The 24,922-nt window shown below is 38.5% G+C and overlaps 1 protein-coding gene across 7 annotated transcripts in view; it reads left to right on the forward strand.

Moving 5' to 3' along the window:
- Nucleotides 1–16,555: 16,555 nt before the first annotated feature.
- Nucleotides 16,556–24,922, forward strand: part of LOC144434811 (uncharacterized) — a 125,480-nt gene continuing 117,113 nt past the window's right edge. For all 7 annotated transcript variants that reach the window (XM_078123315.1, XM_078123317.1, XM_078123319.1 and 4 more), the window contains exons 1-2: nt 16,556–16,677; nt 19,428–19,748. In XM_078123315.1, the coding sequence (XP_077979441.1) occupies nt 19,514–19,748 (235 nt within the window). In that variant the 5' untranslated portion in view covers nt 16,556–16,677; nt 19,428–19,513. The remainder of the gene's footprint in view (nt 16,678–19,427; nt 19,749–24,922) is intronic.

Raw genomic sequence — 24,922 nt, forward strand, 5'->3', positions numbered from 1 at the left:
TGTGTTCACTGCGTGATCACAACAACTGTAGTGCCGGGGTAGAGTGCAGGTTTAGCTGTAGAGTATGTTCACTGCGTGATCGCAACATATGTAGTGCCGGGGTAGAGTGCAGGTTTAGCTGTAGAGTGTGTTCACTGCGTGATCGCAACATCTGTAGTGCCGGGGTAGAGTGCAGGTTTAGCTGTAGAGTGTGTTCACTGCGTGATCACAACATCTGTAGTGAGTAAAAGAACAATACATGTACAACCTTAACGGTTGTACAATGTACTAAGTTTTGACAGGGAACAGTATGCCCTACATTACAATATTACGCTCACAAATAGGGTTAGACAATGATTTCTGCAATGCAGATACATGATCCAGGCTGCAAGATCTGCCGTATTCATGTTATAGATATTTTACTACGTCATACCTTCATTAACATTGCAGTTAACAAAGGGATCATGGCATTGCTGCTTTCAGTGAAGATCATGTCCAAGAGCTGAAAGTGCCGTGACGTTGTAAAACATTTGTTGCCATGGTGCTCCTAGATGGTAAGGATACAGCTAGCAAGGTTAATAAATCGGCGAACATTACATTAATGTGTCCAGATTACAAATTGTCACGTTACTAATAAATCATACAGCGATCGGAAGTCTCACGTCAACGCCCTAATATACGGGGTAAGTTGAGTAAGCTGGAAGGCCGACTTCAGTGTAACGTGTGCGTGCGTGCTAGATTCAGAACGACTCGAGTACAGCTTCGGCGTGTTTTTCTATGTCACGTCATTGGCATCAGAAGGAGTCGTAATGTCAATTCTTTGAATGACAAATGTTAAACTAATCTGAGAATACAGCAGTTGGTTTGATTTTTTGGCATTTTTAATCATTTTGCTGTTTATTACTGTGTCAGTTCTTAACTCGACATGCAAATATGAGTACTTCCACGATGCGATCAGTTATGTACGTACGCCATGTATTACATAATGTAGTAAGCCAACCAGTATTGAAATACGGGTATTATACATATATGCACACTTCTGACATTTCATCCATTGAAACTGTAAACTATCAGAAGCACTGGTGATGTTTTTAGACGAATCAACCCCTATTGTTTCTAATCGCTGCCAATACTGGCCACTACTCGTCATATATGATGTATCCATATGGTGTGCAGTACACCAGCACTGCACACATCAAGAAGAGAATTTGCAAACTTCTACATGTATCACCACCATTTGTCTTTTACAATTAGTTAAATTTATTGAAGGGAAGAAAATCAACAAAAGTCGTAGAAAAGTAGTTCTCAACACAAAAGTTTAATCCATGAGTAAAACCACGTATGCACAACACTTCAAATGGGGGTTAAACACGTAAAGTACAAATACGACACAGCGATGCCACTAACAAAATGTAAGGTTCGTGAATTGGCGAAAATCAGCGAATCCATGACCAAGTACAAAATCACCGTCTTTCAAACTGCTATAGTTGTCAATATAGAATGTAGAAGAAGTAAATAGTATTAAATGTTCAGATAGACCCCCAAAAAATCAATCGAATTCATGTTTATCCATAAAAATCATATTATTTACAAAATTATTCATCGAAGCTTGTAACATCAACGTACCAAATGTATTACTAGTACGGAGTACACAAATACATGGATTTTTAAAACATCAATGTCAACTGAGATGAGGCGACCGTATGGGTTCTTTACGTATATACATAGCCACCAATACAGATTACTAATATTAACTGATCGACGGATGTTCTTTAATTTAAGGATGCCATGCGCAAGCTCAACAATACTACCTGCCACAAAATGAAATTTCAGCGAATGAACGACTTGTTGTCCCCGGGCTACTCGCCTTCCTAGTGTTCTTGTACGGCATGATATCATAGAGTTTGCAATCGACCCGGTTTTTCATTTCCCCTGACCTAGGGCAAAATAGACAATTTTCAAGATTTTCTCCCTCTTACGGCATAGTCAAAACACAAGCTGGTTTTCATATTTAAAAAGCTTAGCAGTATTCATTCAAGTCTATATCGCCTGACATCTGACTATATCTTAACACTTTGGTACTGACATGAAATCGATTCCTATTTATTGAGAGCCTCCCTTGGCAATACGCTGGAATTATCTAGTTCTCTGCGAATTATTACTTTTATTGGACAAAATGGAATACATGAATTGAAGATGTATGGTATAAGTTTGGGTGGCGTTTAATTTCACATCAACAGAATGACGACTTGACTGACTCCACTGAAACCACCACACTGGAAGTCCTCTATTTATATACTTAGTATATACACGGTCGTTCAAAGATCATCAGACGTGATGTGTCAAAATTAAAATATAGGAATACTGTCTGATTTGAAATTATAGAAGAGACCTTACTAAATGACTTTCCACCCGAGGGTAAAAAGTTCGTCAAGTATGCGAGCCATGTGATGAGAACGCGGCGAATAGTGCTGAAACACCGACAGTGGGCGATAATTTCACGTGATGCTCACATTAGTGTTACCGAAGTACGTGTCACGGTGACTTACTGTCGGTTTACCAATCCATTGTCATAGCCATTATCGGTGGCAGTCACCATCACGGTCCAATGTCAATCTTATCAACATACCTGGGCAAGTTCACGTACACCTTCACAAACAAAACATTTGCAATTTCAAAATTCTAGTGGCGTGCATGACGTGACATTAGTGTACACTGACCTATTAAACATACGGCAAAACTACTGTTTTTGATCGGATAAACGATACACTGTTTACACTGTCTAATTTTTGTCTCTGTGTATACTGCGACAATGAGAAGCTCTTGTTATTTTGAACTTGCCATTCGTATAATACTAGGTACATATATTTTCAAACTACAGAGCACATGGCTCTCGAAACAATATACTGCATTGATCGACGATATGGAACAAATTTTGCAGACATGCGTGGAGACGTTTTTCGGTACCAGAGAAAAAAAAAAGAATTATGAGAGCAGGCGAAAAAGGCCTGATAGGCCTAGAGATCACAAAGATCAGACTAGAATTGCACAGTCTTGTTAATACCAATAATGTAATGACTGTGACAGCTGCACATATTACTATATACTAGTATGTGTATTGTGGTCGTAGTACAAACCAATGTCCTTTGGTTTCTACGAGCTCTACAAATTGTTCAGAATTCTCCCCTTTTTTTGCATTGGCATTAAGATTGTACAGTATAATTACCTCCCAGTTTTTAATACACTGTAAGCTTGCAGGTTGCAGGGTGTACGACCGGAGCAATCGGATCTACCTCTCAGCAAAGAAAAATGGAAATACAACCCTTTCCGGATACAAAATGACATGTTTCGAACAGCTCCCCCGTACTTAGCGATTCAATCCTGTGCACCCCGACTTTGTTTAGCCGATGTGGAAAATGGGAAAATGCGAACTATATTTCAAAAAAAAGAACCAGAGGTGAACGTCAAAACTTTGCCAATGATAAAAGTCTAAGTGAAAAATGTAATCCTTTCTGCAGAAACGTGAACAATACTCTTTGCCCTTGGTCCTCCAGCACTACAGTGCCCATGGCTGAAACATTATTAACAAATGTACAGAACACAAATTTTATCTATGTTTTTTGTTAGATATTGTGTTTAAAATTTAAGGTTTTGTGACACTGGTTCATTAAAAAGTAATAACATCTTTCTATGTCTTATATGGATTCTACTCTAACTTTGAAACAGTCGACGTCACGTTTTGGCACATGACGGTATCAAGCGTGCCATCTATGTTATCATGTCGTTATCTCTGTCATATTTATCAACATTATTTGGTGTGGTAAACAACCACTGGTGGCGATTTGCCGGCATGTTGTGTGAGATGAACACGACATCAGATAGTATATAGATGTTGCCGAGATTAATCACTTACAATACCGCGTAAATAAGCCATTTTTTTCGTGTAGCCTGCAAACAATATAACTCACATGTACTTGCACATGCTCCATTCATACCATTCATACCGACACGACATCTCAACTCTAGCCACAACACTATATATATATATATATATATATATATATATATATATATATATATATATATATATATATATATATACTAATATATATATATATATATATACTAATATATATATATATATATATATATATATACATATATATATATGTATATATATATATATATATATATATATATATATATATATACATGTATATACACACACACGCACACACACACACACACACACACACATACACACATACACACACACACACACACACACACATTATGTGTATAGCCATGTACTAGTATTGAACCCACAGTGGCGAACTTGTTGTACGTTGGTCCTACATGTATAACAATGGTAAAATCGGATAAGGTAGTAACGTCTGCGTTAGCTCCGCTACCAGCTCGGCCTAGATGATCAATGAACTCACCATTCCGATAATAGAATCGACGGCAAAATCTGATACTCGCGCAGTAAGTTATTAGAGAAATGCTGTACAGTTAAAAAATGATGCACTCCTTGCCAAGACTACTAATTGCGACTTTGCAATGTTCACTATTTACATGGTTCACTGGTTTTACCTCTTACACTCAATATGTGTCCCCGGAATTATTTGCTTGTCCAATGTAGAGGTCACGTCAACTGCTATATTTCAGCCATCACCCATTGTGAAATCCAGTAACGTGACATCTGCCACACAGTCTGTGCCCATGTTCAAAGCCCGGTCTAGATCATGGGCGCTGCTCATAAGTAGAACAGCCGACTGGGTTTGGTTATGTATTTATATCAGAATGACGTCATTATTAGATAAACGAGATTAAGAAGCCATATAAGTGACAACATTAGGTTGTTTTATTGACAAGGTTGTAGTCACGCCCATCTGACCTAAGACAACCAATAGGGATAAAGTATGCCCAGAATGTGACATTAGATATGGTGTGTACGCACCTTGAGTACGTAAACATTAGCCACATGTCACATGCCTGCTTTTGATTTACACGACTCCCCCTCTGAAGCGTGTAAAGAAGCCTTTACGTACCAACAACGATCATCTAGTATGCTAGTAGCGTACATGCGTGTATTCAGGAATTCACCCCCAGCAGACTTGCTCAGTGTAACATGGCACAGTAATGGCGAGCTTTTCATAGCAGGGACAGAATTTACTAGTTGGCGTGGACGTTTTTTTGTAATCGTTTGACCCCGTTTTCACATCCACCGTTGACCCCGTGTGGGTTAGTTATGAGTTTTTCACAGATGTTTGATTGTTTTGTTCTTCACCGCGTGGTAATTTGCTGTGTACCGTTTTCATAGGATTCGACACATCACAACACAACACAACACAACACAAGAACAATAACGGTGGAGGTAAGAGCGAGTCAACTGCAGATCTCGAGTAGCAATGATGATGATGATGATGATGATGAACAACATTTTTGTCAGATTCTGTACTTTATGCCACGTCACGATCAACAAATCGTACCGTTGGCCTAGATCTTGTCTTAGGAGCTATTACGGTTGTGTATTTTAGGACTAGGTGATTAGTGGTTGCAGAGTTAGAAGTAAAACCTTGCGTACATAAATCAAAGAGCGTGCTCGTTTTTATGGCCTCTCACAAAAGCAGCCGTGCACGCCCAAGGTAGTCTAATAGTCCTTGCAAAAAAACATGTCAACATAACAACGAAAATCAACATTAACCTCGCAGGCTGCATTGCGACTCTCCATGGCCTCTGCTTTTGCAATGCTAATGCCAAACAGGCCACACAAAAAGCCTCCCCGAAGCCATCCACAAATAAAAATGCCTTCAGAATCACATATGTATTGTTCGTGTCTGAATTGCTTATTGAAATAGAATTCTCGTTCTAAAACTTGTATGGCGGGGAAACGTGTACTCATGACGAGTGAATTCCATACCAGTGCAGCAAGCTATAAAGGATTGCATTTTACTAGAGATACGTTTCAGTCGTCAGGCTCCATTTACAAGACTGTTTCTCCCGATATAAATTTAAAATGGCCGCGGCCTATGTGGAAGCTTATACTAGCTTAGGCAACGGTCTCTGAGGACTCGGAACTGTGAGCTGGACTTGTCGAAATTTATTCCACGAGCACAGAGCTTCATCATCGAAGAGGATCTCCGCTTTACGGCGAAGTCCAAGGGGAGACTAATATTTCACCGTGGTACGTTCAAATACCGTAGAATACATTGGAGGCAAGAACGGTATCTTTTAAACAGAGGTAAACAACTTTTTAAAAGTCTCTCTGTACATGTCTATTGCAGACTACATGCATGTATGCCATTATCAAATAGAAGAGATGCATCGAAAAAGAACTTTTATTTTTGTGCACATGTCGCTATTTCTAAAGACTGTTTTCAAAACTACTAAAGAACTAAATCCAGTGTTCAAGTTATTATCTTGACTTGTTTCAAGCAAATGTGTGCGTGTCTTCCAGAAAATTAAATTAAACACTATAGCTAGATATAATTCATGGTTACTAGGCACATGCTAGGACACAATATTCAGACAGTAAACATTCCAAACTTGGTTATTTTAACTTTCAAATTTTGCGGTGATGCGTAAATCCCCGTCAGCGAGGTCCCTGGATTGGAGCGTGTACAACGACAGACGTTGTCCGTTTGCTATATCTTTGACCAACATACAGCGTCAGTCAACAATTGTTGGGCGTAATTTTCATGAAAGTGTTGCACGATTTATCGAGAACATATGATCGACAAAAACAGTGATTACTGTAAAGCTGAAAGTAAAAGTTAACTCTATTTCTGAAGTTCAAATACAATGACACGATATTGTGTTAAATATATACAAATTAAAGTGTATCGATTACAGGTGACAGTCAGTGAAGCACCAAAACTCATGTGTAGTAACAGTTGTTGAGTTCGTATTTCCCGAGATGTTATACTAGTAAAAATACATCGATTTTGATATAATTGATTTGTCATATTGGTCAACCAGCATAACAAGGAGAGAAAAATCAAACCTCTAACCGTTGGAAAAGAAAAACACTGGATGTGCACTGCATGTCGACTGGACACGCGACAGGCAAATCCTCACATGTATCGTGTATGTCGCGTAATTTTAACACTGTAATGTAAGTGAGTGTTTCTTTTTGTTTGTTTTTTAGTTTTTGAAAAAAAAATAGTTTTACATGTAATTGTCAGAACAAATTACAAATGTACTAATTGCAACTCGATCTATTAGCCCAGAGAAATGATGTCATTATATTTATAACAACAGATGCACCCAAAGCAGTCGTGTATTTCCATTTTCCATTTTAGATATTTTATTTTTGTTATTTTTGTTCATGCTTTCGGTAACACAACTGTAAAATATCGACACCCAGTGTTTGACCCGATGTAGAGTATAGTAAAACTTATCACGGCAGGATATCGGATAATAATATCTTCCAAGGTGCTGCAAGGCAAGTAGAGGTATTTTAGACATCGGTGCAAACTGAACTGCTGCGGAGTGTTTCGTCGTCACGCCATGTTCACCGCTTTTGATAAAAGCCCAGTCTCAGATGGGCGTAGTTGAGGCGATTATACCAATCCCTGTGCGATATTTGCATTTCTGTCAAATAAGTGCCCATGTCACGGTCACTTTCGCCGTGTATTTGCTTCGGCTGGCACATTGGTGTGTTGTTGTACAGCGGCAAACGTCGTCTTTTTGTCTAGTTGACTCATAGCAACACTAACATTATGTGTGAAATGCGTGCATACATCTATACACACGATCTCTCCGCCTTACTCCGTCTGTCTGTCTTTTCTGTCTGTCTTTTTTATCTATCTAACTATCTATCTATCTATCTATCTATCTGTCTGTCTATCTCTGTCTCTTTCTCTTTTTTTCTTGTTTGTTTGTTTGTTTGTTTGTTTGTTTGTTTGTTTGTTTGTTTGCTATTTTCTTTCTTGTTTCTTCTTACTGCCTACCTACCCCCTCTTTCTGTCTCCCTCTCCCCCCTCTCTCTCTCTCTCCCCCCCCCAACGGTATAATGGTCGACCTGTACACAGAGTGATAACTTGGCGAAATGTATTGATCCTTGTACACTACATGCATACGTTAATCTTATAATCTGCCAAAGTGGTGGTGGGGAAGGGATGGAAGGGGAGGGGGGACAATCATATTATAATTGAAAACTATGACATTAAAGTACGGTGTACCAAGTCAAGAGAAAAACAATTTCAAATACACATAACGTCAGAATAAAAGTGTCTATTATGGGAACGAAGTAAGTTTTATTTATTTATGAAACGGGTTCCAAACGAAATACACCACTGGATGTTGAAATCATGTGGTCTTCTATGTTATATCTGGATTTTAATTCATTAATCTCTCACGTGCTATCGGGTTCAAGTTCAAGATTTACGAGAAAATATGGCATGTCACAAAAAGAGAAGGGGTAGGTCAAAATAGAATACAAAAACTGATGATGACAAATTTATTGGAAATTTTGTGCGTGCAACGTATTCGAATTTCACTAGCGGAATCTACGTCAATGTCATTGTGTGTCTTATGTGCGAGAATAGGGACGAAGAAACTGCCTAGTGTATAGGAGATATACCGTATTGTTTGCAGACGTGTTTGACTTGATCTATTGAACTGTCTCAAGCATATACTAAAACAGGTAACCTTCCAAAAACGCCTGTTATTAGGAATAAGACATCTTTCGACAAAGGTGTCCATGAGATCAATATTATAGTGCCAATGTCATGATAGTGCATTCTGTTCCTCGTACACTCACAGAACGTTACTACATAACATACAGGAACTGCGTAAGTTGGGGAGTTTACATCGTTTGAAATGTTCTGAAAAGATCATCCACACAAGCTGAAGTAGCTAACTGTATTAGAATAAATTCATTTTGATTGGAAAGAGTTTACACAAACTCAGATTAGACGAGTCTAAGGAAAACCTCCCCTCTGTTCATGTGAGACGACAAAGGACAGCTCTACGAGCCATACTCTGAGTGGCTGACACTTACGTATTTCAACAGCCGCAGTGTGATATAATGCCATTTTCCTGTCTGTTTATAAATTACCGGGTGGAGGGGAGGGGAGGGAGGGCGTCGAAAACAAGGCATTGAAATATACAGTATATTGTAATATTTGTCAAAACTTGAGTAAGTGATCTATTAGCCAACCAATCTACCACAGAATTACACATTGAAATAGATATATGCGGTAAAAACATGAAATATTTAGACTTTTGTACTAAGTATTATGAATTTGTGATCAGTAAAGATCGAAGACATCAATTTTGATTTAAAAAAATAAGTGTAAGTTTGTGTGCAGAAAGGCAAAGCTTGTTCAAATTATATATATAAAAGTAAAAGGTTTATAAATATGTAAGTGACCTTGTTCATAAATAACACAGACACAGACACAGACACAGACACAGACACAGACACAGACACAGACACATACACACATGTACGTTATCTTTTTGCTATACTGGAGTGTAACTTCTACTTTGTATGTTTTATTTGTGATGTACCTTTGTTTGCCGTCATTAATTTTCTTTTTTTGCTGAAAATTTCTCTCTATATGATCCATACTTCAGTGAGACACCCTCACCTCATTTTCTGTGTGTGTGTGTGTGTGTGTGTGTGTGTGTGCGCGCGCGCGCGCGCGCTCGCGTGCATGTGTGTGTTTTAGTTACCATTTGGCACTATTAGAACTTCTAAATATAGGCAATACACGGTAGCGACCAACCGGTCGGAGAGATATTGTCATTTTGATAAAACAGACATTGTATCTGGCAGTAGTTTTCTTGGTATTTCACTCTAGGATTTAGCAAACATTTAACGACGGCGAACGAAAGGGCACAACAGTACGCTAGTATCCATTGCAAGTATATCATACACTGTATGTGTCATCCTGATATCTATGTGCTCTCCCCACATATATTTCATGTGATCTGATTTTGAATGAATTAGTTTGTGTACGCTACGAGAATGAACTTGTCAACAGTGATTGTCACAAAGATCACCTTTTGTGACCGGGTTACAGCGTTTTACTAACGGTCCACTACGCAGCACATTGACGAATACCATACGTCGATCCTGTGCACGGTCACGTCACAGTGCACTGCAACAGAAAAATCGTGTTGTAACCATCCAATTCGATTTGAAATTTTTATTTAAAAGAAACCTTGTTTTTTACAAAAAAATATCGTATGCATACCAGATTTTTCTTGGGAGTGTTCAGCGTTCGCATATATGCCCGTAAAGAACACGGATAATTTCATCATGTAGAATTGGAACGCATTGTACAACTGTGGGTGAAGTCAGTACAATGTGAGTACCGCGTGGTACCTAACGTCACAGCCTTCAAAAAGCATAAATCTGTACGTATCGCTAACACGTCTTACGAAATTAAGGCCATAAAATGATATTGACTATATCCGTATCCATGCATGCATGCATGCATAAAATTTATATGATGCTACAATATAGTGTATTGGTGTGTCTTAATATTACGATATTAAAAAAAAATCATTTTTAATTAGAATAAAAAGCCGTAAGCCCTTTTAAAACACTAATGAAAAACTTTGACACATTACTGACCAAGGCATAGAAAAAAAATGAAAACCAAAACCACACCAATAAATATAATTTTGATATTTCATTTATTTATTTTGCGTTTTGTATTTTTGTTAACTTGCCACAGCATGCACACAGTGAATGATTTATACACACACTCCATAGTAACACTACAAATGTGTTGTGTTCAGAGAAAAAAACAACAGACCAGACTTCAATTCAAAATATTACAAATTAATGGCGCTGAATGGGTATTCAAGCTAGTACACGATCAGTGACATTAATCTTCAGCGCCAATTTCTCACTATGGGGTAATATCGGGGATATATTAGTAAGCTGGTAAGACACAATGTTATTTCCTTTCAGTTTTTCTTTAAAAACGAAGTTTACACACTGTAAAAGTGAAGTTTTGGCGAACTTTTCATGGGTAAACCCTAGTTTGGTTATGTGTGCGACATTTAAAATTAGTATCCTGAAGTTCTCGTGTGCACCGCAGAGATAATACTTGCACAATATGTAACATCATTATCGACTGAGGAGTGTATTCTACGTGATGTTAATTTAGAAAGTGACGGGAAAACGGTCTGTTACTTTCATGGTTTCTAAGGGTAATGAATGACTATTAATGTACGGAGTTCCGGATGATGTATTCTATATATTCAGCTTCGCCTATCGTTCAATAATATATATATATATATATATATATATATATATATATATATATATATATATATATATATATATATATATATATATATATATTCCACATACATACACCAAATATTTTACGTCTGTGGTGTTTTTCAAACATGTCTCGAGTTCGTGTTTCCATTTAAATTCTAAGATGAAAGGAGAGCTTTTCGCAACTACGATTTCACATAAAAATGAAATAATGAAAATGATAATAACGTTATTAATTTTCTGAAAATAATAATAATAATAATATTAATAATAATAATAATAATAACAACAACAACAACAACAACAATGTACTAGACTGTGTCTATGGAAATGTTGATCGTCGACATCTTTTGTTTAAACGTCTTCATTTCGTGTCTAACTGTTGTCTATTTCTAAATATTCTTCCTAAAACATTGCCTACATTGTTCTTACGAAACATATGACCAGACCAAATGAACCTATTATTGTGTACATTTCTGTTTGTTTCATACGAGAATAGTCTCTTTCGCTGACTGCCGTGTCATCAGTGAAAGTTGCTGTGGTCAAAGTAATAAAACTGCTACCGATGGCGACGCGAACTGCTACAATCCACAACACTCAAAACAATCCTTGCATTTATATTGGGGAATTCAGAACGGCTGTAATTTCATCGTGCAATATATTATAGATTGTGTGACGGCGAGTACTGCGATCTAGTATCCTATCACCTTGACAACAAGCACGACATCTTGAAAGTATGGTCTGACTGATAATCACAACGTTCATCCGGCTCAAACCGAAAGGAACCCTGACGTGTGACGTGTTGTTGAATGGATCGATTCGAAACATCACCAAGGACATTTGTTCCTATCATTCTAGCTAAATCGCTAAACACGAAAAGCGCTAACACCAAGGGTAGAAAAAATACAGGCGCCTGTCAATTTGCGAATATTTTACATCACCTTTCATCATCAGTGCGCCAAAACGCATCTCATGTGCACTCTGAATATAAAGGTCAACCCATTGCTCTCACAGCGTGCAATTTATTATTAATTTTGTGACATTATAAATGCATGCATTAAAGGATGGTGGTTCGTGGTAAGTGCCTTGGCCCTTCCGTTGACTAAGTCACAGTAAAATGCCGCGGCTTAAAGTGAACTACGAAGGGTTGATGTGGTCAATGCCCGGGTCAGTGTGTGTTTATTCCATGCACCATAATACAATGTAGTCGGTTTCAACATCTCGTTATGCATGTTATAAGGTGGATTCAATTGCAAATAGTAGATGGGTTTTCATTTCCACACAAAGACTGTCATTTTGTTACGCTGGGTTTTATTTTTGTGGCTATTTCTCCCTACTCTCCCTTGCATACGTTTTCCCTTTCCGAAAACAACAATGTAAAAATTGAAATGATACAATCTAAAGCTATGATGATAATAGTGCTTTCTTGTCTGAAATGCTTAGTCAATGATTGTAGTTTATTAGGAATATTGTTAATGTGGTAGACTTGGGGGTGGGGTCGACTGTGAACTCCCCATTCTCATATTTAGAGGAAAAATTAGATTATATAAGTAGGGACAATTATGAATAAAATGCTCGAAGCTGTAAAAAGTTAGCTGGATGAAGATTGACATGTACATGCATAGTTCCATAAGGCGGCCGATGGTGCAACGATCAGTATATGTGTGGGTAACTCTAGTGTGTTATACATGTATATGATTGCTGACATCACGAGGCCTCGCAGTCTCTGGCAGATATTGCAATTATCTGTGTGCGCCTGTGCCTCTGTGTGTGTGTGTGTGTGTGTGTGTGTGTGTGTGTGTGTGTGTGTGTGTGTGTGTGTGTGTGTGTGTGTGCGTAAGTATGTGATTGCAGTGAGAGACTGCGTCACGAGGCACCGCCGTCTCTGATTTGGGTAAGACAGCATATAAAAGGAATGTCTACATTTTTTTTTTTCAATTGCCATCAACCCAAATGAATCTCAGATGGCAATATAGCCACATATGAACTAATGGTCACTTCATGCGATGCATAATAACAACATTAATAATATGACATAGCAATACCGTACAGTTCATGGTTTTGCATATACGGGATTGTGTGCACTACATATCGTTGTTGGATCATCAACGGACATTAAAAGTTGCTACATAAAGGCTTACCAGACCATGAACTAATGTAGTAGTGTCTTCTAGTCTGAATATACATCAAACACTAAAAATACATACAAATCAATATTATTTCTCATCCCTTAATAATTCTCTTGCTCGTTTTTCATGTTCTTGTTTGTTCACACCTCCCATGGCATAACTGTATGAGCCATGAATCTATGAATCTTTGTTTTTTAATATGATACCGCACAACTTTTGGGCTCACACACGAAAACTTATCTGTTGAGGACAAAGTTGTACAAATGTGCAACCTTACATCTACACTTTTCTTCAAACAATAGGCCATAGGGCACCGTTCTCTCTCTCTCTCTCTCTCTCTCTCTCTCTCTCTCTCTCTCTCTCTCTCTCTCTCTCTCTCTCTCTCTCTCTCTCTCTCTCTCTCTCTCTCTCTCTCTCTCTCTCTCTCTCTCTCTAAACTCGGTATCACACATATCACGTGAAATGGAATTTTTGAACTTTGAATTTGGAACTTCATAGGACTATACCATTAGTCGTCAGATGGTCGCAACATGTACAGCATGAAACACTGTAACGGCTCATTTATATATGTGTATATATGTATGTATGTATGTATGTATGTATGTGTGTATGTATGTATGTGTGTGTGTGTGTGTGTATGTATGTGTGTATGAAGTAAATAAGGTGTGTAATATTTTTCTTTCCCTCGTGTTACTCTATATTATCTGATTCAGTACTTCATAGAAAAGGGTTATCTCTGTTTCAAGATCGACATACATTCACGCCTTTCACACACACACACACACACAGACATATATGCACACACACACACACACACACACACACACACACACACACACACACACACAAACACAACTAACTTCAAGATATGACAAATAGTTACAACTGAAACGTTGAAAATACATGACTGTATTATATCAAGTTTTACACTATTCAGACTCCTCGTATGTTTGGAAAGATCAAAACTTTCTACTTGTTCCGGTTTTGGCGATATGAAATAAATCTATCACATAGTATTGATAGAATATATCACTCTAACATTGTGTTACTTGTTCTTGGTTGTGGTGGTGGAAATTATAAAGTAATGATTTCAACGAACTCGCACTCACAACACACACGTCACTGTTTTGTTTAAGGACAATGCAGACAAATACAAATACAGACTGAAATTGGCCACTGTTTGAGAAGAGAACATGGAGTTGAGCTCTAAATATGAAATAATACAAAACAGGCGGTAATTACAACTATACCCTACAATTAGATCAGTCGTAAAGGATGAATAAACTGGTTGTGATAAAACCAAACCCTGTCTGAATTTGATTATCCAATCCTTCCTGTTTTGAAGTCTGACAGCATTCAAGTTGTTCGTGGAATTTAACTACAAGCGTGTTCTTCTTTTTAACTAAAATCGCACCCATCTTGTCAAGATAACGAGGAAGTTGCCTCTCAGACCATCAGTTCTATAGTGGAGAAATTGGTGGAAGTTCTGCTCCATACTAGGTGTCAACGAGCACAAGTAACTGTCTTGCAAAGCGCTAATGATCTGACGACTCGGAGCGATGATCGGTGTCCCATTGTGCACCAAGGGGTCGTTAGTCATGGAGTGGTCAGATTCTTCAAAACAGCCGTTCTCTACATTGTACTAGAGCATCTCGGTTGATTGCTTTCTGACGATGCCAAGCCTAGAAGTAGTCGATTTACGATTCTCTCCATCACATCCTCGCAGGCCAACGAAGTCGTTTCCATGGTAACCACACTAAGGTAAGTGAAATTGACAACCGAGGCTTGGTGATGTTAAACGTGGCGCGTGATTCCGTCAGGGTTGATGAGTCGGTGGAGACCTGACCTAGTACATAGTGGATCTAGAAAAACAAACTGAAAGGGATTTCTGATTTTGCGCTACACAACACTTGTGTAGCGGGCGGGAAAATCTATATTTCGTGCTGTCATCGAAGTCCGTCTCACGTAACAACACCGTGGCAAATGGCTGATTGCGTCTCAGACCACTAAGTAAACGGTTTCGCGACAAAGCAAAGTCAGCGCAAATTGGCAACTGACATCTGAAAAATAAAAAAAGTAAAAAAAGTAGTACTTTAACAAAGTACGATGAAATTGTAAACACACCGGAACTTGCGCGGATTTCCACTGAAATCAATGCCTGGGAAAATATTAGCCAGTGTTTGGTTTAGTGTTTGAACTGAATCACTCTTTTGACGATTCCTTACCTCCCGGCTAAAATGTATTGTCACTTGAAAATGCGGGTAGCCTTCATTCAAGCTATTAATACTGTCGATACTGTCGTAGCCGAGTGAAACGCTCTAGTTCCATACAGAACAACTATAGAATAGTGCTTTCAGAGCACATGACATTGTCAGTGAGTAAAGATTACTCTCTTGCATTTGAGCAGAAACATTACAACCAGGCTTTTATAGGCGTTTGAAGTAGGTTTACAGACTACCACAAAGGTCTGCTTTTTTTCATGGGCGGATTTGAATTATAGTTTACAGCCAGGTGACAGAGCTGTTCGACCGGTATTCACTCATTAGATAAGAAAAGTTGTTTCCCTCACTCGGTGTCCAAGAGTTAAATGATAGTGGATGGGTGTAAGAAGGCTGTTACTACATACCGGTCGATCGCGTGATTGTACACAACATCCAGCATCTGTGTTTCTTTGAAGTCTTGAAACTCGGCAAGCAATTGACTCGTGCGATAATACAGAGGCGCTGATCCGTTTCAACTGTGCCCAAAGACCCCAGGCGTCGTGGGATAAAAGTGGACAAAGGTATTTCATGGCGGGGTAAAAGTACAGGACCCATTTTGTACGCTGGAGGTTTGGCTTACTTTCAATATATTATATACCAAATAACAAGGTCCATCTGTGAAGTTTCCTGTTCTTTTCCAAAAAGGTGAAGTTTCACTGGTTTCGAAGAAGAAGGAACGCTTCCTGTTCAATTGTTTACAGTCGCACTGCCCCTCCCAATCAGCTGATACGACACACGCACGCACTGTCGACTAGCTCATTGACAATCAATGCGTGACTTTACAGACTAGGGGATCTAGAAACCGACCGCCCATTATTCTACATAATTGATAAGGGTTTGTCTGGACCAATCAGCTTGCTGTTTACTTTGTACAGACAGTAGTGTGGTACAATGCCAGCGATGCAATGTGTGGCGATAAAACCACACCACTAGCCACACTGGGCTAAGAAATGCAACATGCTAAAGCTAGCATCAATCACACATCAAATGATCCCATTCTGTGAACCCACAACGGATTTAGCCGGGCAGACTACATTGTGTGACCGATTTGGTTAACATCGTGAGTATTTTTGTAGTTTAAATTTTAGCCCAAATACGAATTGTATCTTGATGGCACGATTCGGCACTCCTACCAAACCGATTTCGAAATTCTTCTCGGTAGTTGTCACCGACCAGCTATCCCGCTCGAGTTCGACAATGTTTTTGTAATTCTTGATTCAAAAGTGGCATTCATACGGTCCCCGACAATTTTCCTGTTTATTTCGTGTGATTTGCGACTGCTAGATGTCGATATTTTTGTATTTCATTCTCCGAACGTGAAATTTCAGCGTGTTTTACGCCCTTGACTTGACGTTGCGTTCGAAAACCATGACAGTGTATGTGTGATACGTCTCTACGTAAATTTCTCGCAGTGTCATTCAAAAACAAACATGCCGTTATAGGCTGCGATCGCCATGATGTTCTTTCAGTACTGTAGTATTTTTAAGCATGGTTCAAGAACACGCTCGTTTTTCTTATGGAGTCAGGGGAACAATGGTCATAAAGTGAGATCTAGCTTTCCGTCGCGCGGTTGAATTATTTTCCCTCGTGTGTCGAACTCTACCACTGCCAGTGTACGTACCCGAGTGTGCGTTGGATCGTCTTCGTTGTTTCAAATATACACCACTAGTGCACTATAGTCTATCAAATTATTTCCGATTTGACTGTCGCTCATGTAAAATTTGAACACCACGAAATTGTATTTTGCGAACAGTTTTCACTTGTCCATTATACTAGAGGGCATTGAGAAAAGAATGTGTAAGCTTTTTACAGAGCCTCAACTCATAGCACTGTAACGACACCGTTTTGATAAATGTCAGCTGAACAACTAGTGTTACCTTTTAGTCACATACACACACGCACACACTGTCACAATCACTTGCTATTCTGCTATTCGGAACACGTTGTGAAAGGTTTTCGTTTATATTTTTAAACCCATGGTTCTTGAAATAAATCTTTTTTTTTGGTTATTTGAATTTGGAATTAATATTACATTTTGACATGTTTTCTCCCAGGTGACATACGTGGATCACTTTCAAAGCACGACGGTCGAATCCCAACCATACTTCATTCGCATTGGCATGACGTGGCCATTGCTGTTCATGAAACCGATTATCACCGCAATACGAGTTCCGTGTTAAATCTAAGATAGTGAATAAATATTTCATCGGCAGAATAAAAGTGTGATTTTATTATTTATAAAGAAGTAAATATTATTTGAAGCTAACTTCTAGTTCATGAGTTGTTGAGTGTCTTAAAACCGTGGCAAATCCTGAATCACATACAGTGTATCATGGTGTACGTACATTGTACAGTGTATCATGGTGTACGTACATTGTACAGTGCACTTTTGTCAATGTTAGACACGTCTACCACCCAAAATCAGTTATATTTAGCCAACGATGTAACGCTTAGTTGCTATCATCGTGGCACGACCAAGGATAAGCCTACAAAACCAAAATATTTTGCGCGCGATTAGCCTAGTTGTGCTGTAGACCAACCAAAATAGACGATTTATCCCTTATTAACTCATTGCTATATAGCGTTTCCAATAATTTTTTCCGATGTATATATACACGTCGACTGAAATCTTTCTCGTTTCATATGTTGGACTTCCAATTTCTGTAAGCAAAACGTTTTGATGAATTTTGACATAAAAAGTACACACATTGGCATTTTATGTTGAACTTGTTCATCACTGTGAGATGCACTATAGCTTTGTACGATGATACGTATACAACTTGTCGCATAGTTACTATTTTCTTCGTTAGCTTTATCATGAATTTAGTGTGTGACGCGTCGACGTGACATGGTCGAACGACGTTCATGGGCGATGTGGTAGGTTTTTACAACTGCAATTGTACGTTCGTGGGGCCCCTATCCCGGCACAAAATGGTTTCGATTTTTTTTTATATTGAATGCCTTTTCCGCTTAAATGATTTCCTACCCCTACGAAGGAATTTGATGATGGTATAACCATACATAACGTACTACGCAATGTGCACAGGCGACATCGTATAGTGGGGGAAAACTGGCCACAAGCGCTAGCACACTCTCGAAGAACACACGCGGCAACACAATCGATCGCTGTTCCAAATTTTCACGTATTAATGAGTCCCTTTGTGTTTCTCTTTATTAAATATTGTCTAGGTTGACTACCGTGAACTGCCATTTCTGCACTATTTTGGGTGGTTTATTTTCTCTTTGTTACTGATAATGTTATGTACGGAATCACCGACTGCCTAGTGTAGGGAACGGTTGGCCGACTTACATTACACTGAATGTTTGTTGCTGAAATGTTATGCCACTGACACAGCTGTGTCCCGTTTGTCTGTACTTTCCATTCCCTCTCTAATGGCGAAGTGTTATTCCGTAACAAATGTCCTGTTTTGATTGGAAGTTGTCCGATTTTAAAGTACTGTACGGGTAGTTTTTTCTTGCAAACTTGACTGAGGCTATTAATTATCGCTATGTAAAGATGATAGCTTGTGTAGTTACCTACGACTAGTATACAGTTCAAGTATACCCACATTCAAGCTTTTATGATCTATCTTAGTTTGGAAAATGCAAAAAAAAATGTTTGTACAGTGTTTGGGTTGTATATTGTACAGCTATTCAGCTATTTTTGAATATATTTCATTGCCGTGCTCAAATTTGATCAACACGCATACAGGAAGTACGCGATGATACAATGTAGCTGGTTCGGCATGCACACGTTGTGATACGATGTAACTTTTTATTTATCACTTTTGTATTTTGCTCCACACACAGGGTCTGACAAATCGACACAGGACAAACACGAAACACAAAATAAAGATTCACACGTCTGTAGTGAGGATAGATTTTAAAAACATATAATGGACGGACGGGGAGCTTTTCAAGGCCAATCGGTCGGTAATAACATGAATGCTCCAGTCCCTAACTCAGGGGTTGTCATGAGCCCCATATTTACTGAGACGCAGGCAGGAGGAAGCGGCGTACGGCACCCACCACCACCACCACCACCACCACCACCACCACCACCACCAACTCCTCAAAATATCAGTAACGTACCACCGTATCAAGGGAAGTACTTTCCACCGGCCATGCCTGGTGAGTAATTTTCTATTTCCTCATGTTTTTGTACTAACTCGTCATCAGCGTTTATGATTATGACGTGGAAAAGTTTCATGCATATACTTTTGGACAGATGTATTGAAAGAGAAAAAAATATGTAAATGTCATCTAAAATAGAAAAAAAAACATGACACAAGCTGTCCAAATGTGGTTTTATATCAAAGTGTGATGTGCGGAACGTTTTTAGTGGCCGATGTTTGCAACTTAACCGTTGATAGTGTTATGAAAAAAACGGTTGTAAATTGTTTTGTACGCACAGAATATTACAAACAAACGTAGTCACAGCTAGTAAAGGTTAGGGTTGGAAAATACATTATCGCCAAACTTTCTGATTGCCCTCATTTTTGAATGCGAGAATTTGTTTTCCCTAGTCTGTACCAAGTTGTGAGTGCATTTGGGTTGGGCGTCGTTTCGTCAATGTTTCAGTATACACATATTGACCAGACAGTTGTCCCGTCATGGCCATCGCTGTGTACACAGTACACTTTGAAAAGCTGTGATAATAATATGTCTTGTCTGCGATCTATCTCTCACAAAACTTAATATGGAAAAATTCGAGGTTGTAAACTTCAATAGCATTGATTTTTCCTGTAAAATAACCTTCCTTTATGTGTTATTGCGGCTACATTTTACATTGTAAGACCTTTGCATTTTTCATTTTTTGCAATTTCGCGCTGTCTTTTCTTTGTGTAAATTTTGGCAGAAACTGATGTTTGATCGAAGACAAGAGTAAACAGTAAAATTTATCTGAAATTGCTGAACTGTAACTCGACTTCGATTCAAAAGCAATGTTTTCTGATGTTGAGAAGTGTGCTTAAGAGAAAATAAAACAAGAATATTCTTGTACGCCTGTCGTTATTTCAGCAATGTATGATGTGATGTCATTTTTGTCTTAGGAATATCGACTCTGTTAGCCATAGCTATTCACGGTCTAAACCTATATTTGTAAGATTCGTAAAATGTCAGTTCGTATGTTGCGCATTGATATTGTACCATATTTGAAAATTTTCCGTGCCACAACTGACTGTGACGGGACATACGAAAAGTATTGTGAAGAAATTCAAAATGTTTAGTATGTAAACGCCCGCATTTTATTACTACACGTATACTAGACTCAAGCAAGTTAGATGTTGTTAAATGCAAAGTGAACTGCCGAATACTAGTATGAATTTATCGCACAGAGGCAGTACTTTGCAGATTTTATGTCTCTATCCTAGGAGTTAGTGAAGTCTTTTTTAATGTAGTCTCCGAGTCGTTGCACAGCCTGGGTGTTTCTGATCGAAGAACGCACACGTTGTGGTAAGCGTTGTAGACAGTGTAGAAACTCAACGTTCGGCGACACACATCGCGATATACACTGTTTAAGTGCATCGCCAGTTATTACCTTCGTTTGGCAACGGATTATAGCGAAGGCTTCTGTTATGTATCAGCCATTTTCTAGAGTGTACAGTGTTATGTATCAGCCATTTTCTAGAGGGTACAGTGTACAGTGTTCAATTTAACACAAGGAATTTATTATTTTTGAACGCGGAGAAAAGTGTTTTGCTGGAAGATTGATGTGTTATGTGTTGTTTGTCAGACATATTCCGTGGTACATCCCTATACAGGACCAAACTGTTATTACAGACTAAAACACTTTGACCTCCATCATTTGACGTTTACAAAACCATACCATTTCCCACGACTTCTGATTCGTAAAAATCGTGAGCTTTGATGGGAAATTGTGAATTTCAATTCGAACAAAAATACAGTTTTGGTATTTTCTCACGTTCTCTGAGCGGAAATTTTGCTCGTTGATCGCGTTTGTTTCCCTGCGTACACACGAGTAAACCTCGTGACCTGACTTGGAGTGCAAAGGGTTGTAATGTACATCAGAAATTATTCCGTTTTTGATCATTAGCCGAACTACCCTGACCTGTTTACTAATTCGATGCATCGTAATAGTCAGCGAAATATACAGGATTTTTAATGACAGGCGGACCATTCAAACTGTGTTGAGTGTGTATACAATATTGTTCAACTGCTAGCAAAATAAGGCATATATACGTTTCTTTTGTAACGAAAGGGGTACAGTAGGGATATTAGCGCTCGGCAAACAAAGACCTCTCTCGTCTTGCCCGGTGGATATTTTTTACCAAAAATCGGTGACATGTAAGTCTTACGTGTGCTTAGTATGAAAAAATTGTTGTCATTTATGTGGAACAGCTGAAAGGCTTAGATGTCATCCCTTGAAACGAGGCAAATTTAACATGTGAACGGTACAAATGTGTCCTCTACTCGGCAACGCAGTGGAAAACACGCAATGCAAATTCATAATAAAGCTATTTATCGGGCTGTTCCATCAAATGCGCATACCCATATACAGTCTTGTGATCTGCAGACATATTAAAGTCCCCCTATCTCGAAGATTATTGCTCCATTCATTGTGATTGTACGTGTTTTTCTTGTGGTGCGCACGTTGTATGGTAAACGCTCAACTCTCCATTAGTGGGCATTAAAGTACGTGAAGAAATTTTCTCTTTGAAGACTGAAAGTTGGAATTACAGCTGGCTGGGTATTTGCGATTCCATGTTTTTTCATGACTTTAGTTTCGAGCTACCTAGAGCCAGCAGGGGAAAACTATTTAGAGGAAGTGACCTCAACTTTCCAACATTGCATTGCAAAGGAACCCATGGGTTTACAACTCGCTGTCAGTATTGTCTCAGTACAGTTATACAAACAACCAGAGTTTGTTATGTTGATATAGAATCGACAAGGGCGATAATGAAAGAGAGTTAGGCCCCAGTTATCCTTGTCTTGGCACGACATCAAAATTGCGGAACTTAGGGAGTTTGGGTCTATAGACGTGACAACTGTACATGTAAAGAAATTGGCTTGGATTCAAGGATCGATGGCGAGCTGACTGATGGCAAAGCCAATTGTAATCTCATTCAAGTTGTAAAATCGCACACTGAAAAGCATTGTCGTTTCGCATAACATGTGGAACAAAACGCAAGACCTGCCGCAATGACTACAAGATCGGTACGGCCTTTGATTCCACACTCCCAGCTCACAGATTGATGAGAAATGAAAGGCAACTGATGGGCAATTTAGAAATTCAATTTCGCTCAGCTAGGCCTGGCAACTAATTTGCCGTTGATTTCCTAGACTCTTATTATATTTCATGTATATGGGTTTTCTCTGGTAAAGCGCTTTTCTATGCTAGCAGTGGAACAATATGCTTGGACATCTGAGAGTAACCGTATAAATAGCTTCTTTGTGTATAGACTTTCTGTGGGTTTTTGTTGCCTAGAAAATTCACCGGGAAGCAAAAGCACGTTATTGATGAGACAAATGCCTTACCATGCATACACTAACACAGGAGAGCTTCCCTGTAAAGTAGCTGTGAAAGGGGACCTTGGTTTCTTTCGGCAAGGGAGTGAATGGAATTCTGACAGGGGAGCGTGTTCTATGGAAGTCATATTAACAAAACACAGCAGGGACTGCAAATGCATTTCCGAAGTTAGAGATATCGCGTCGGGCTTATGTGGGACATCGAGGTTGTAGTACGATCATTCCAAACGTGTATTTCGTAACAAAGCAGTTTTAATAGCATGGAAGGATGTTGCAGGCTTGGATTTTCTCTGGGGACACTTACTCGTGATGGCAAATGTCGCCTCGCCCAGACTTTCACGAGCATTCTAGTGCTTTTTCAGCCATTCCTTTCTCATGCTCGGATTACAGCCTCAGTTAAAAAGGAAGCATAACAGGGCAGAGAAAACAGTCATTCCGGAAAGGTTGGAAGGGAAATAATACTTTTACGTCAGGGTCTTGGCAAGGAAGAAAAACAGCAATAGTTTCTGTTTTACTTTTTGTGAATAGTAGCACGAATCGCTTCAGCATTTGCTAGTCTTTTTTTTTCATATTTGAATGAGAAACTCGCCGTTGTAGTAATGGTTGGGTTACTTGAAATAACATTGTTTACGGAAATCCTACGTACATAAAACTACTCTGCGTTGTTGAATGTTTACAATCCAACGAGGAAAATATCTGAGTCTGTTGAAATCTGAAATGTTGTTACCTCTGCCGTTGTAAATATCTAAATTGTGCTAGATTTTCATCAGTGATTCACATTTCTGCATACATGATATGACTGGTATGTCGCGCTTAATCTGTAGATCCATATCATCGACTTTTAGCGGACATGTCTGTCTAACTCTTTGTGAGAGGTTGACGGAACTCTCTCCCATTTCAAACGACTCTCTCAAGCTGACGTTTCTAATATTGAAGCATAGCTACAAATTATAGATGATTTTTGTTCAGTGTCATAGCCTTTTTTCTGTAGTATCATGGCAAGATCTAATCATTGTTAGCGGCATTTGTTGGTAAGCCACCTGCTGTCTCACCTGTTCTGTGTATTATATATCAACCATTCCATCTACAATTGAAGGGCAAATTTCTAATGTATTTCCATTCTCAATACCAGGTTATTATATAAATGGTTAACATTTTGTCTTCTCAAGGCTTTGCATTTTGTTCAAATTTTCATTTTGAAGAACTGTGTATTTGAGACAATTTTTAAACAGCTGAACATGCATGACAGCTTTGTATTAATAATTTAGATTCGTAAACAAATTATGAAATGGCATTTTGTGTGTTAGGATTGCTCAAGTGAACATCATACAAATTTGAAATCATTTTACATTGCTGTTGATAGTCATAACAATTTGAACAATTTATGTCACCCAAACTTTGTACAAAGTTTAGAGTGAATACCTGTGTGAATGTTTCTGTCTGTCCTACAAATTGTGTCTTTCTGAATTTCAGGATAGATTTCAAATGCTAGTAATGACCAGTGATGGTGAATATACTATACTGGTGTTTGTTATAATACTCTGTGTTTAATGTGTGATGTAAAGGAAACAATCAAAATTAGTATTAATAGAAACATTAATATTTATAACTGGTCCAGAAGTTGAAATAGTTACAAATTGATTGTTTAATAGTATGTTGTAAACATTAGTTGTGATACTAGATGGATACGTGTTATTAATGTTGGTGATGGCAGGTAGATGCATGTATACATGTACATGTAGGATCTAATATAAAGAGCTGATTGAAAACTAGTTTAGTGTGGACCCATGATGTATCTCCTGCTTATATTATGTATT

This window comes from Glandiceps talaboti, chromosome 5, assembly GCF_964340395.1.
Source record: "Glandiceps talaboti chromosome 5, keGlaTala1.1, whole genome shotgun sequence".
Classification (NCBI taxonomy): domain Eukaryota; kingdom Metazoa; phylum Hemichordata; class Enteropneusta; family Spengelidae; genus Glandiceps; species Glandiceps talaboti.